Raw genomic sequence first — 14,320 nt, 5'->3', positions numbered from 1 at the left:
GAGAGAAGGGGGTGTGAGTTGGGAGAAGGCAGTGAAATGGCAAGGGACAGGGCAACGTGGAGGCGATTTCTTTGTGGCCACCCCGAACAGGATTGAGGCATCTGGCAATAGATAGATAGATACATCTTGGGTTAGTTTTCCTCTCATGAATTTCTTTTCTTGCTTCATGGTAATTCAGTTCTAATATTTACCCATGCATTCTACATAACTGGTGAAATATAATTTACAGTACCTCTTGTTAATCTTTTAACTGTTATGGGTCCACCCAAAATCTTTGTTTAGGCTTACACAAATTTAGTTTTAATCAGTCAAAAGCAACCCTAGTATAGTGCACTCAGCCAGAGGGTTAATTCCTCATCTACAATATGTACGCAACTTTAATATGGCAATTCTTCATATATGTGGAAAGATACTGCTGATTTTTTTTATATAGTTTACTGATACATTATTTTTGCCTAAGTGGTCTGTACGAGACACTTTATTCTTTTGACATACAATTTATATTTTATTCACACCACCACCAAACGTGCTTCTCTAGCTTTGGGGTAATTTCTTGTAATGATGGCTACATCAAATTCTTCAATTTGAAAAGTCTCTCCTAAACTGAATAATATTATCTGGTGATAACAAGAATAGCATAAAAAAAAACAGGTATGCTAATACGAATGAATTAAATCACTAGTTTTCCATACACAACGACCTTGTGATGATGGAGAGTTAACTGGCTTTCACTCCTCCACAGGCAGTTACTTTGTTTGACTTCTGAAGTTGGTGTGTTGCACTCATACATTGTAGAGCAGTGTTGGTGTGTGGATGTGCTGACCACACCAACATTCCCATTACCTCATCTGCAACACTCCCATCACTGCAAAACAATATTTCATATATGGCACTTCTATACACAAAGAATAAATCTTGAACACACATCACTCTATTAACTACAACAGCATACATACACACACACACACACACACACACACACACACACACAAAAAGCACCTCCAATAAAGGACAATTTCAGCATGAGTAAAACAGTTCAGTACATGATCCACTTGCTTCATATATAGTACCTTTATGTTATTCATCAAGTCCATAAAAATTTAATTTACACCACCACCACCACCAACACACACACACACACACACACACACACACACACACACACACACATGCCCCAGGTTAGAATATGCAGCAGTAGTGTGGTCCCCACACAAAAAGAAAGATATAAACAAGATTGAGAGAATACAAAGAACAGCAACCAAAATGGTCCCTAGTCTGGCAAATCTGTCGTACAGAGAGAGGCTGGAAAAGTTGGATTTGCCTTCCTTAGAAGAAAGGAGAAAGAGAGGAGACATGATTGCAGTGTTCAGGACCATGGTGGGAGAAGATAAAACTGACAAAGATCTGTTTTCATAGGATGAGGAGTAACAAGAGGACACAGAATGAAACTGAAGAAACCAAGCTGCTTGAAGGATATCAAGAAATACAGTTTTCCTTATAGATGTATAGACCTGTGGAACAGCCTGGACAAAGAGATCGTCCAGTCTAAAAACTTAAACGAGTTTAAAGCTATGTCTGACTTATTGGGAAACAGAGACGGGACTCCACAAGCGTAGCTCATTTCCTGTATATCACAATTAGGAAAATACAATTAGTTAAATACAAAAGGCCACATCAAATTCCCTGAAAATACCTCCCCCTCCCCCCCTGTTTCAAACTTTTTGCTGTTATTGACCCAAGCTGAAGTTGTCTTCCAGTCCACCATCATCCTTTCGGGGGAGATGAAGGGAGGTGAAGAACATTTACAGTATATAACTGGATTGCAGAGCTGCAAAGTTATACTGTATCAAAGCCAGCATGTGAAGGTCTTCCTCTCCAACACCTGTCCCATACACTACAGAACACTTACACATAACCACTTCATCCACCCTAAAAGTACTCCTCAGCACTCAGCTATATACTGTACTGTACTGTCATGACTCGTTATACAATGGGATTACATTAACTGAAAATCCATCATATAACGATTTATCGTATAGCATGTGATCTAACACCAGATGTCCAAAAGAGGACTTTGTTAAGTGAAATACCAAGAATTTCAATGCTTTTACAGATAAGAATACTGGTTTCACTGAAGGTAACAAAGGAATCAAGCAATATCTGTATTAGTAAACTGGATATATTTAGTTTTCCTGGCATTAAATGAGGCAATATTATTATGTCCCCATTCAGTAATCTTAGATTAGTCTTGATTTATGAGACTGCTGCATAGCTATGCTGAGCTGGGAGTAGGAGATCTCAAACTCTGAGAATGGGTGGTTAAGTGTAAAGATAATGTGAAGCACAGAGTCATCTGCATGAGGGAATGGGACAAACAAGAGATCACTAACATGAATAGGGAACTGGGTTGGAGCCAATACTGATCCTTGTGGCATGCTGGCATTAACCGAGTAGAAACTGGAATATTTAAATAATCTATCTTTCTTATCTTTCTACTGCTCAAATATGAGAACAGTGGGACAAAAAAAAAAACAGGCTGTAGCCAGAATGTCAGGATAACAGGAAACGGTGCCACACTCTGTCAAAAGCTTTAAAAATATCAAGGGCTACTGCATGGGTTTCTCCGTATTAGTCAACCGAGTGATGGACTGTAATGAAACTGAGTATATTAACAGTGGATCTTCCGTAGCAAAAACCATAATCTCTGTCACTAATTGAGCTGTCAGATATAAGATGTTTAACAATGTGCTTATTCATGATAATCCAAATACTTAACTAAGACAAGATATGATAGCTATGAGTCTGAAATCAGAGGGATCAGAGGAACTTCCCCCGACCTTGCTCGGTCAAACTTTGGCCTAGCTGTGATCTATCTGTGTGATCTTGACCTTTAACCTCTTTGTTTTCACAAACAAGTCAACCCGCCTGCCCCTCAACCCTTTCACCAAGTTTGTAGATGATAACTGTGAGTCATACTGTTGACACATATATACTGAGTACAGCATTCTCTCGCTCCCACATTGTAAACATGAGAGAGAGAGAGAGAGAGAGAGAATCATTCTAATAAAAGAGATAATAAAGCCTTCTCTAATCAAAATAAAATAATCAGGTAATATCATGTCATAAAACATAAATGTCACTGTACTGAAGATGTTAAAATTACCTTACTCTGATTAACCTCGAGACCATATGTCTAAAGCCATGGACTGGAGACCACAACAGACTCTCACAATGCCTTGGAAGTTGTAACAGATTCTCAACTTATCAACCTGCACACACAAACTATTTACCTGCAATACAACCTTTTTGTAATATTTCAACCAACTATATGTAGTGACAGAAGAGAGACGTAAAGTGGAGGGTAGTGTTGTACAGGGAAGAAAGTTGGCTGGTACTACGAAGGTCTTGCTACAAAACAGGCTTGAGTGTGCCTGCTGCAAGAGGATTGTATGAAGTAGTTTCAGTGCCAATATTTACATATGGGTGAGAGATTTTCATGTGATTTGAAAATGAAAAGTCAAGAGTTACAGGAACAAAGATCGGGTGACTAAGAAACATGCGTGGATTGTAAAGATTGGATGGCCTAAGTAATACAGTGATCCCTTGGTTATTGCACATAATATGATGTGCAATAACAAAAGCACAGAACCTATGGGATAATCCTAACTGGTACCAGGCATCCCAAGTGGATGCCCAAATTTTCCCCTTTGACAATTTAGACCCACTAAATACATAGATATTGTTATGAAGAATATCAGAAACAAACACAGATATGGTAAGGTTAGCAGAAAGTGATGAAAATGTCAAAATAAGGAAGAAACATGTACCACAGAGACACCTGAGATGGACCCGAAGTAAGGGGTTCCAAGGCTACAGGGTGGAGAGTTAGTGATCTTCACCATCAAGGATTAATTCCTCAAGTAAGGCCTCATCCTAGATTTCCCCAATGCCATCAGAAACCACAGACACTGCACGATCCTTGTCAGCAGAAACCAGCTCAGGTGTGCAATACTGATGTTTTTGTGCCAAAAGATGCACTATAACAGCAAGAGTGCAGTTTTAATTTTGCAGTGATAACAAAAACCATTATAACCAGGGGATCACTATAATGTGATTCATGAAAACTGTGGAACGAAGAAGTCCAGCCAGAAAAGAAAAGCATGTGCTTCGACAGAATGGTTATAAGAAGAATTGGATATAAATATGGTGGTGAAAAGGGTAAAGTGAGTGAGTTTGAAGGTGGAAGTAGAATTGGCAGGCCAAGAAGAAGGTGGATTGATATGGTAAATCAGTGTGTGAGAAAGTTAAGTGTGGAGGCTGATTAGGTTAGAGAACTGACAGGGGATTGAGCTGGTTGAATGAAGTTTGTAATAGGTGCCCTGCAAGGGTTTGGTATCCTTTTCCTAACCTAAGAGTTATCAGACTATCTAATAATCAATGATGATGCACTTATGTATAGAAACGTGTGCCTGTGAGGTGGAGTCAAGAATCTGTGATCTTGAATGGTGAATGAATAAATGTGTGGCCCATTTCACTGGGAATGCTATTGTGCTCTTTTAAAACTATAATCCCCGCCCCCCCCTTTTTCCTTGTCGTCTTGACCACTCTACCATTTGGTGGAAAAAAAAAAAAAAAGTGGGATGATGATGACAGTGAATGAATGTTTAAAAATAGTCCTATTCTACAATCATTCTAATCTCCATTGGTGTAAACTCTTACGTATTACTTGGAACTGCAGAACCTCAAGGATACTGTAAACATATGGCCTAATAACATCAGCTCATAACAGATCTGTGAGCAACTGTCCTGACAAACACCACCAACCAGTGAGCAATGAGCACAGAAACTTGCTCTTGGAGTCAGAGGTCTACTTTAAGTGAATGACATGTAGCCATTTCCATTACAGTATATATACCGTACATATTTTTTTTGGAAGTAATGCTGCTCTCGGGTGCCTGCCCTTTCCTCTCTTCCTTCTTTCCATCCTTCCTCTTCTGCCTTTCTTTCCTTCATTCTTTCCTCTCCCTTCGGTCTATTGGTAACTCTACAGTGAGTGACAAGTCAAATGGTTTCCTGTTCACCTGGAAACCAATTACAGTACTATGCTGGGTGATAACCATATAACCAAATAATGGCACCTGGTTGTTAAGTGGGTAATTAAGGCGCTCCAATCGGATAGAGCTGGTGCAGGTTTATATCCAAGGAGTGGTTGGGGTTTATTGCTCACATAATGTCACTCAGGGATAAGTGAGGCTGGTCACTCATCTTAAATGTCAGGACCAACTTGCCTAGCCCCAGGCTCCTATGCTCCTCATGGGGTAACACCAGATTAGATGAAGAATGAATGAATAACTCATTAGTATTATTATCATCATTACTACTACCATCAACATACCTAATTTCCAATAACAATGAGGTCTGTTAGATCTAGAAACAAGAGGGAACTAGAATAATAGCAACAATGAATGAAATATAGTGTTGAATATCTTAAGCTGTTCTTCAGTATGATCTTTTCTATAAAATAGTCATCATCATCAGCCAAAGCGGGGGAGGTGGTGGCTCAATCGGTAGAGAGGTGGCCTGAAGTTCTACCAGACCCAGGTTCATATCCCTGCTGTGGCAGGGAACAGTATAAGGATTTGAATTTCATGAAATCAGACTTTACTGATCTACCAGAAGACCCGCTGACATGTCGTAAAAGTACCCCCACTAATACCATTACACTAGTCCTATATGAGACAGCCCTAGCATGTACAGTAATCAATATGGACAGCGAGTGTCAGCAATGAAGTAGTGACATGTCGAGGTGTATGGTATGTAGGAGGACTACTGGGCCTTGAAAGCAAGCTGTACACCTATGCCCAGAGTCAGGGGGAGGGGGGGAACAACTCACATGCCAAAAACACATGAGTACACTGATCTAAAGCATGAAATTTTTCTCATCTCGCTGTATACGAATCAATGGAGAAGTAAGACACAACTACAGCTGGAGTCATCACATCATTTTGTAAATAGAAGAATGGTTTCAACACTCCGACCCACCACACCCTGAAATTTCTGAACATTTTACTAAATGTTGGGACTGTATAGCATCATCAGCCTGCTATCATTGGTTGCTAATCTATGGCCAGTCGTGGTGTATTTACTGTAGCCATGATGTATCTCAGCTAACCTCAGGTTCAAGTTCCCTGGCCACAATATTTGCTTAACTGTAATTCGGTCTGGGAGGCACCCTATCAGTGATGATAACAAAGAACCTTTATCTGGACGGTCAGCCCAACTCAGGTTACAAGCAGAGTAAAAAAAAAAAAAAAAAAAAAAAAAAAAAAAAAAAACTGACCCAAGCAGCGACAGGTGGAACCTGAAGAGAACAGCCCTCATGGAGTGCTGCAACCATCCTCCGAAGGAAACAGTTGGAAGTGACAACCTGGTTATTACAGGTCAAAACACATAAGGCAGCATGGCTACTTGGGTATATCAAGAAGTCAGAGGTGGAAGAGGGTTTCACTCTCAGGATCAGCCTCTTCCAAAACACTCTCTTAAGTTTATGTAATTCTGTGAAAGCATAAAAAGTACTCCATGATGGTGTATCGTAAGCAAGGATTTGTAGTTACGATAACTTGTATACAGCAGCCTTGTCATGTAACTGCTTCCATTTAGTGTGTGCCTATTAGCTGAAATGTTTGATTGATCTTGTCAGAGTAGGTTTGTAAGTGTTTCTAGCCAGGCTGAGTGCTGCTGTGCACCTGTTTATTATATACAGTATGAAAACCTGGTTCTGTGACGTCCTTTGCAAAGATCTTTAACAGGTATATAAAGTATGATTATATGTCCAGGTTTCCTTTCACATTCCCTTCAGATATCATTTGGCTTTGATTTTGGCCCTTAGAGACAAAGATCTCCCTGCATGGTCCATAACTGGCCATGAACCAAAATTTGACAACAATCCTCTACTAGCATTGTTTTCTGCCTTCCATATTTCTCATTACTCCCTAAACTACAGACAACAGCCTTCCTTCTCATAATCTTTCGTTGTATGCTTCATATTGCTATCATAAAAAATAGGTCATGTAATGCCTTTCACTGCCACAGCTCATGGCAATAGTGTATTGTATATGGGTACTGTAGTGATCTCCATCTTATGGCTATGATCAGAATGTGTAGGTCTTGTTCCTCTATCTCCCATGAATAACTATAAGTTGAACAAGTTATACATGTAAATAATCATAAACAGCCAGTCTCATATTAGTCATGCAAGGTGTAGGGTGACAAGGCCAGCCTAGTCACAAACCTATGGAAACTGTAATTTCATATGATCATATGGCCTTCACTTGTCTCTTGCAGATTGGAAATTTGTCATCAAAGAACATTATATTTAGTCTACCTGCTGTCTCACATCATTAGACTATCTGGCCTATAAAAGGTACGAGAGCCAACCCACCCCTGAATCACATTTTTTTTTTAGGTTTCTGCCCTGAACTGCACTAAGTCTGTTCTTTGTTTTGCTAAATATAATTTCATCCGTACTAAATGCTCTCACCTCTCCAACTCAAAATCTTCCTGCTCCTTCTAGCACCTTGCTAAAAACCTTTCTAACAACTTTATCTCATCATCCTTCCCTCCTCTTTTCTACTCTGATGGTTCTCTAGCTATTTCCTCTACTGATAAAGCAGATCTCTTTGCTCAGACTTTTTCCTCCAATTCCACCTTAGACGAATCCGGTGCTGTTCCTCCATCATTTCCTCCCTCAGACTTCCTCATGGCTGACATTAAAATTTCTTCAGCTGATGTATTTTCTGCCATCACTGGCCTCAATACTAATAAAGCATACGGGCCTGACGGAGTTCCCCCTTTTGTCCTCAAAAACTGTGCTTCTGTGCTTACACCCAGCCGAGATGAACTCCTTCACCTTTGTCTATCAACTAGTACCTTTCCTTCTTGCTGGAAGTTTGCTCTCATTCAGCCAGTCTCAAAGAAGGGTGACCATTCCCAACCCTCTAACTATCGTCCAATTGCTTTAACATCCTGTATGTCAAAAGTTTTTAAGTCAATTCTTAACAGAAAAGTTTTAAAGAATCTTTCCTATCACAACCTTCTTTCTGACCATCAGTATGGGTTCCGTCAGGACACTCCACTGGTGATCTTCTCACCTACCTTTCAGACTCCTGGTCATCCTCATTTTGGGAGTTTGGCGAAAGCTTTGCCATTGCACTTGACATCTCAAAGGCTTTCGATCAAGTCTGGCATAAATCTTTAATTTCCAAACTGTCCTCTTACTGTTTCTCTCCTTCTATCTGTGCCTTCATCTCTAGCTTCCTATCTGGTTGTTCTATAGCCGCTGTTGTAGATGGCCATCATTCTTCTCCTAGATCTATCAACAGTGGTGTTCCTCAGGGCTTTGTCCCATCACCAACTCTCTACCTCTCATTCATCAATGACTTTCTCGGCTGTACATCTAACCCTATCCACTCGTATGCTGATGATTCCATCCTTCACCTTTCCATTCGGTTCCCGCAACGTCCATCTCAGCAGTTACTTCAGCAATCAAGGGATAAGGCTATGGCACATCTAATGTCTGACTTGGCTCGTATCTCTGACTGGGGTTAAAATAATCTTGTTTTTAATGCATCAAAGACTCAGTTTTTACACCTATCAACCCAACAAAATTTTCCACAGATATACCCACTGATGTTTAATAATATTCAGCTTAATCCTGCATCATCATTGAACATGCTTGGGGTTTCATTCACTCAGGATTGTCTTGGAAAAATCATTCACTCAGGATTTGTCTTGGAAAGATCATATTACATCTCCTGTAAAATCTGCTTCCAAGAGATTGAGTGTGCTAGGCCAACTCCATTCCTTCTTTACCCCTGCACAGTTGTTGACTTTATACATGGGTTTTATCCACCCCTGTGTGGAGTACAACTCTCATGAGTGAGTAGGCTCCTCACATACAGCTCTTCTCAACAGAATGGAGTCAAAGGATTTTCATCTTATGAACTCTCCTCATTTACAACGCTGAGTGGTAACCTTATAACCAACCAACACATGTTCTCTACGTGATAGCAAGTGGGTTGGTGGAGGGTTAGTGCCCTTCCCCGGAAAACAACTAACTAAAAATACAAACAAAAAGCCTCGGACCAGAATTGGCCAAAAGATGACGACTAAGGACCGAACAAAGGACATGATCTGGATGGCGATGTGGAATGTAAGGGGTGCGAATGATGAGGTGAAAGAGAGAAAGAGATTGTCCAGGTGCCTGAGGGTGCAGAAGTGGAGGAATGTGGATTAAACTAAATGGAGAGGTGAGAGTGTGAGAGAATGAGAGTATGGATGGCGTTTATGAGCAGGAGCAGGTGAGAATGAGAGGGCAAAAGAAGGAGTGAGCATTGCTGTGAGTAACAGATGGAAGGAGAATATAAGAGAGTATGGATCAGTTGGCACAAGGATTGTGTGGGTAAGCCTGAAAGTTGGACTACAAATGTGGGCAACTGTGTGCGTGTATGCGCCAACGCAAGATCGTGCAAGCAGAGTAAGAGAAGAGTTCTGGACAAATGTGGAAGTGTGCATGGAAAACTTTGAAAGGAATGACAGAGAGTTCTTGATTGGTGATATGAATGGAAAAGTAGGGAATGTGAAGGTGGATGGAGTAGTTGGTGAGTGGGGTGTGCCTGCTGAGACAGATGAGAATGGCAGTGCTTTAGTGGACATTTGTGCCAGGAGGGGGTTGATGATAACTAATACTCCCTTCAGGCACAAAATGATCCACAGGTATACATGGCGAGTGATGAGAAGAATGGATGGTGAACTGAATGAAAGCAAGGCAGTGATTGCTTATGTGTGTGTGGATGAAAGGATGCGAAAATGGGTAATGGAAGCAAGAGCATATAGAGGCTGGGGGAGTGGACTTTCTGACAACCACCAAGTGGTGGTCAGAATCAAGGCCCAAGTAAAATGGAGAAATAGAAGAAGGGAAGGACAGGAAGAAGGAGTAGATGCAAGGAGGGTGGAAAGATTAAAACAGGATGAGAAAAGGGCAGAGTATAAGAGAGATGTGGAGGAATGATTGGGTAAATATAAAGAGGAGCAGATGGGGGATATGGAAGGTGTGTGCAAGACATTCACAAAAGAAATATGTGCAACATGTGAGGTGGTGTGTGAGGTGAAGAGAAGATGAAAGAAGGTGCAAGGAACAGCATGGTGGAATGAAGAGGTGAGACAGGCTGTGGCACAAAAGAAAAAAAGGATATAATGAATGGAAGAGAAATAGAGGCACGGAAGAAGTTGAGAGACGGAAGAGAGAGTTATATGTAGAAAGGAAGAAAAAGGTGAAAAGATTAGTAAGAGAGAGTAAGAAGAGAGTGGATGAGGAATTTGGAAGGAATTTGAGTGTCACGTGGAGGGACTGTAAGAAAAAGTTTTGGAAAGAGGTAAAGAGAGTCAGACAGGGTGGCAATGTAGTTGGTAGGGGAGTGAAAGATACAAATGGTAGATTACTAGTTGAGAAGGGGGAAAAAGTGAGCAGATGGAGAGAACACTTTAATGAATTGTTGAAAATAGAGAATGAAAGTAATGCGAGTATAAGTAGCTGAGGAATGGCTGGGAGAAGGAGGGAGGTGAGAAGACAGGAAGAAATCAGTAGGATGGAAGTTGTGGAAGCAATGAAGAAAGCCAAATGGGGAAGGCCCCAGGAACTGATGGAGTATGTGGTAAAATGCTGAAGGATGGGGGGGAAATAGTAGTAGAAATAATGTGGAAGATGTGTAGATTAGCCTGGGAGGAAGGTAGAGTCCCGGAGGATTGGATGTCAGGTATAATTATTCCCTTGTACAAAGGAAAAGGGGAAAAAGAAGTGTGTGGTAATCATAGGGATATTTGTCTTCTTAGTGTAACAGGAAAAGTATATGGTAGGATACTTACTGACAGAGTTAGGGAAATAACAGAGGAATTACTTGGAGAAGAACAGGGAGGCTTTAGGAAGGGAAGAGGTTGTTTAGACCAGAAATTCATTCTTAGATCTTTAGTGGAAACATTTATAGAGAAGGGAAAGAAGTTGTATGAGGCCTTCATGGATTTGGAGAAAGCATATGACAGGGTGGACAGACAAGGATTGCGGAAAGTATTAAGAATATATGGAGTAGATAGGAAGTTGCTAAATGCTGTGAAGAATATGTATGAGGGTGCTAAGGCTGAAGTGCGTATAGATAGTGAACTGAGTGAGTTTTTCTATTTGAAGGTTGGGTTGAAATAGGGATGTGTCATGTCTCCATGGCTGTACAATCTTTTTTTTTTTTTTTTTTTTTTTTTTTTTTTTAAATGTGAGGAAGAAGGAACAAAAGGCAGCGAGCCCAGAAAATTGTTCCTTAAAAAAAAAAAAAAATAAAGAGAGAGAGAGAGAGAGAGAGAGAGAGAGCCAAATTCAAGATCCGATCACTTCGAGATGCCTGGACACGTTGCGTTTGAAAGACTGGAGATCATAGCTAGCAGGAAATACAGACAGAGGGAGACAGTTCCAGAGCTGACCTGTTGCATAAATGAAGGACTGGGAGCAACGGTTAACTCTTGCATTAGAGAGTTGGACTGAAAAGGGATGAGAGTTTGCTGCTAGATGGGTGCTACGGGCTTGTCACAGAGGTGGAGGAATGCATGCAGACAGTTCAGAGGAGCAGTGACCATTGAAGTAGTGATAGAAAAGAGATAAAGATGCAACAGTGCGGCGAAGAGACAGAGGATGAATGGAGTCAGTAAGAGGAGGAGAGTTAATGAGACTAAAAGGCTTTGACTCCACCCTATTGAGAAGAGCTGTATGTGGGGAGCCTACCCACACGAGAGTTGTACTCCACACAGGGGCAGATAAAACCCCTGCATAGAGTCAACAGCCGTGCAGGGGTAAAGAAGGAACGGAGTCGGCTTAGCACATCTAATCTCTTGGAAGCAGATTTTACAAGAGATGTAATTTGATCTTTCCAAGAGAAGTCCCGAGTAAATGAAACCCCAAGCATTTTCAAGGATGATGCAGGATTAAGCTGAATATTATTATACGTTAGTGGGTACATTTGTGAAAAACTCTGTTGGGTTGATAGGTGTAAAAACTGAGTCTTTGATGCATTAAAAACAACAAGATTATTTTTACCCCAGTCAGAGATACGAGCCAAGTCAGACATTAGATGTGCCATAGCCTCATCCCCTGATTGCTGAAGTAACTGCTAAGATAGACGTTGCGGGAACCGAATGGAAAGGTGAAGGGTGGAGTCATCAGCATACCAGTGGATAGGGTTAGACGTACAGCTTAGAAGGTCACTGATGAATAAAAGGAAGAGTTGGTGATAGGACAGAGCCCTGAGGAACACCACTATTAATAGATCTAGGAGAAGAATGATGGCCGTCTAAAACAGCAGCTATAGAGCGACCAGAAAGGAAGCTAGAGATGAAGTCACAGATAGAAGGATAGAAACAGTAAGAGGGTAGTTTGGAAATTAAAGATTCATGCCAGACTCGATCGAAAGCCTTTGAGATGTCAAGTGCAATGGCAAAGCTTTCACCAAAGTCCCAAAAAGAGGATGACCAGGAGTCTGAAAGGTAGGTGAGAAGATCGCCGGTAGAGCATTCCCGACGGAATCCATACTGATGGTCAGAAAGAAGGTTGTGATAGGAAAGATGCTTTAAAATTTTTCTATTAAGAATTGACTCAAAAACTTTCGACATACAGGATGTTAAAGCAATTGGACGATAGTTAGAGGGTTGGGAATGGTCACCCTTCTTTGGGATTGGCTGAATGAGAGCAAACTTCCAGCAAGAAGGAAAGGTACAAGTTGATAGACAAAGGCGAAAGAGTTTGCCTAGGCAGGGTGTAAGCACAGATGCACAGTTCTTGAGAACAACAGGAAGGACTCCATCAGGCCCATATGTCTTATTAGTATTGAGGCCTGTGATGGCAGAAAATACATCAGCTGAAGAAATTTTAATGTCAGTCATGAGGAAGTCAGAGGGGGGAAGTGATGGAGGAACAGCACCGGAATTGTCTAAGGTGGAATTGGAGGAGAAAGTCTAAGCGAAGAGATCTGCTTTATCAGTAGAAGAAATAGCTATAACACCATCAGAGTAGAAAAGAGGAGGGAAGGATGATGAGGTAAAGTTGTTAGAAAGGTTTCTGGCAAGGTGCCAGAAGGAACGGGAAGAATTTGAATTGGAGAGCTGAGAGCATTTAGTGTGGATGAAATTATTTTTAGCAGAGCGAAGAACAGACTTTGCACGATTCCGAGCAGAAACGTATAAAAGATGGGATTCAGGGGTGGGCTGGCTCCAGTACCTTTTATAGGCCCTCTCCTTGTTGAGGACAGCATTAGAACAAGCGTGATTAAACCAAGGCTTTCTTGCATTAGTCAAAGGATATGAGAAAGGAATGTATGCTTCCATGCCCAAGAGAATAACCTCTGTAATGCGCAAGGCACACTCAGATGGCTCCCGGCCATGGAAGCAATAATCATTCCAAGGAAACTCAAAGAAGTACTGCCTGAGGACCTCCCAATCCGCAACTCCAAAGTGCCACAGATGACGTTTCTTTGGAGGGTCCACAGGCCATACCGGAGCGATAGGACAGGTCAAGGTGATATGGTTGTGATCGGAGGAGCCCAATGGAGAGAAAAGATTAACAGTATAAGCAGAAGGTTTAGCTGTAGGGAAGAGGTCAAGTATGTTGGAGCTCCCTCCAAGGCGGTCAGGGATATGGGTAGGGTGCTGTACAACTGCTCTAGCTCACTGAGGATAGAAAAGGTGTAGGCTTGTTCACCAGGTGGATCAGTGAAAGGAGAGGAGAGCCAAAGGTTGCGGTGAACATTGAAATCTCCTAGAATGGAGATTTCAGAGAATGGAGAAATGGATAGAATGCGTTCCATCGCAGAAGTAAGATACTGTAGTTAAAGAATTTCTGATAGTCAGTAGAATTAGGAGATAAGTAAACAGCACAGATATATTTAGTCAGAGAGTGACAAGAAAGCCAAAGCCAGAGTGTAGAGAATTCAGAAGAATTGAGTTCAGAAACATGAGAGCAAGATAAGTCGTTATGTATATATACACAACAGCCACCTCTGGCTTTGAAATGAGTATAGAGAAAGCAGGAGGATACAGAAGGATCTGCTGTCAGTTGCCTCAGACAGCTGAGTCTCAGTTAGAAAAAGAAGATGAGGTTTAGAGAAGGAGAGGTGGTGCTCAACAGAGCGAAAGTTAGAGGAAAGGCTGCGAATGTTGCAGAAATGAAGAAGAAAAGAGTCAGACAGTGGTTCCAGGCAGCTCAAGTTGTCACAGGGAGAGGGACGGA

General features: G+C 41.3%; 1 protein-coding gene across 1 annotated transcript in view; it reads right to left on the bottom strand.

The window, feature by feature from the left end:
* Positions 1–399: 399 nt before the first annotated feature.
* Positions 400–14,320, bottom strand: part of Tcs4 (Threonyl-carbamoyl synthesis 4) — a gene marked incomplete at its 5' end in the record, with an annotated part of 147,224 nt that continues 133,303 nt past the window's right edge. The window contains one exon of the mRNA XM_080275634.1: positions 400–865. Coding sequence (XP_080131760.1) covers positions 718–865 — 148 coding nt within the window. The remainder of the gene's footprint in view (positions 866–14,320) is intronic.

This window comes from Coenobita brevimanus, chromosome 62 (assembly GCF_032717465.1).
Source record: "Coenobita brevimanus isolate Jiangsu-jjx chromosome 62, ASM3271746v2, whole genome shotgun sequence".
Lineage (NCBI taxonomy): Eukaryota > Metazoa > Arthropoda > Malacostraca > Decapoda > Coenobitidae > Coenobita > Coenobita brevimanus.
This window is presented reverse-complemented; position numbering and strand designations above follow the sequence as displayed.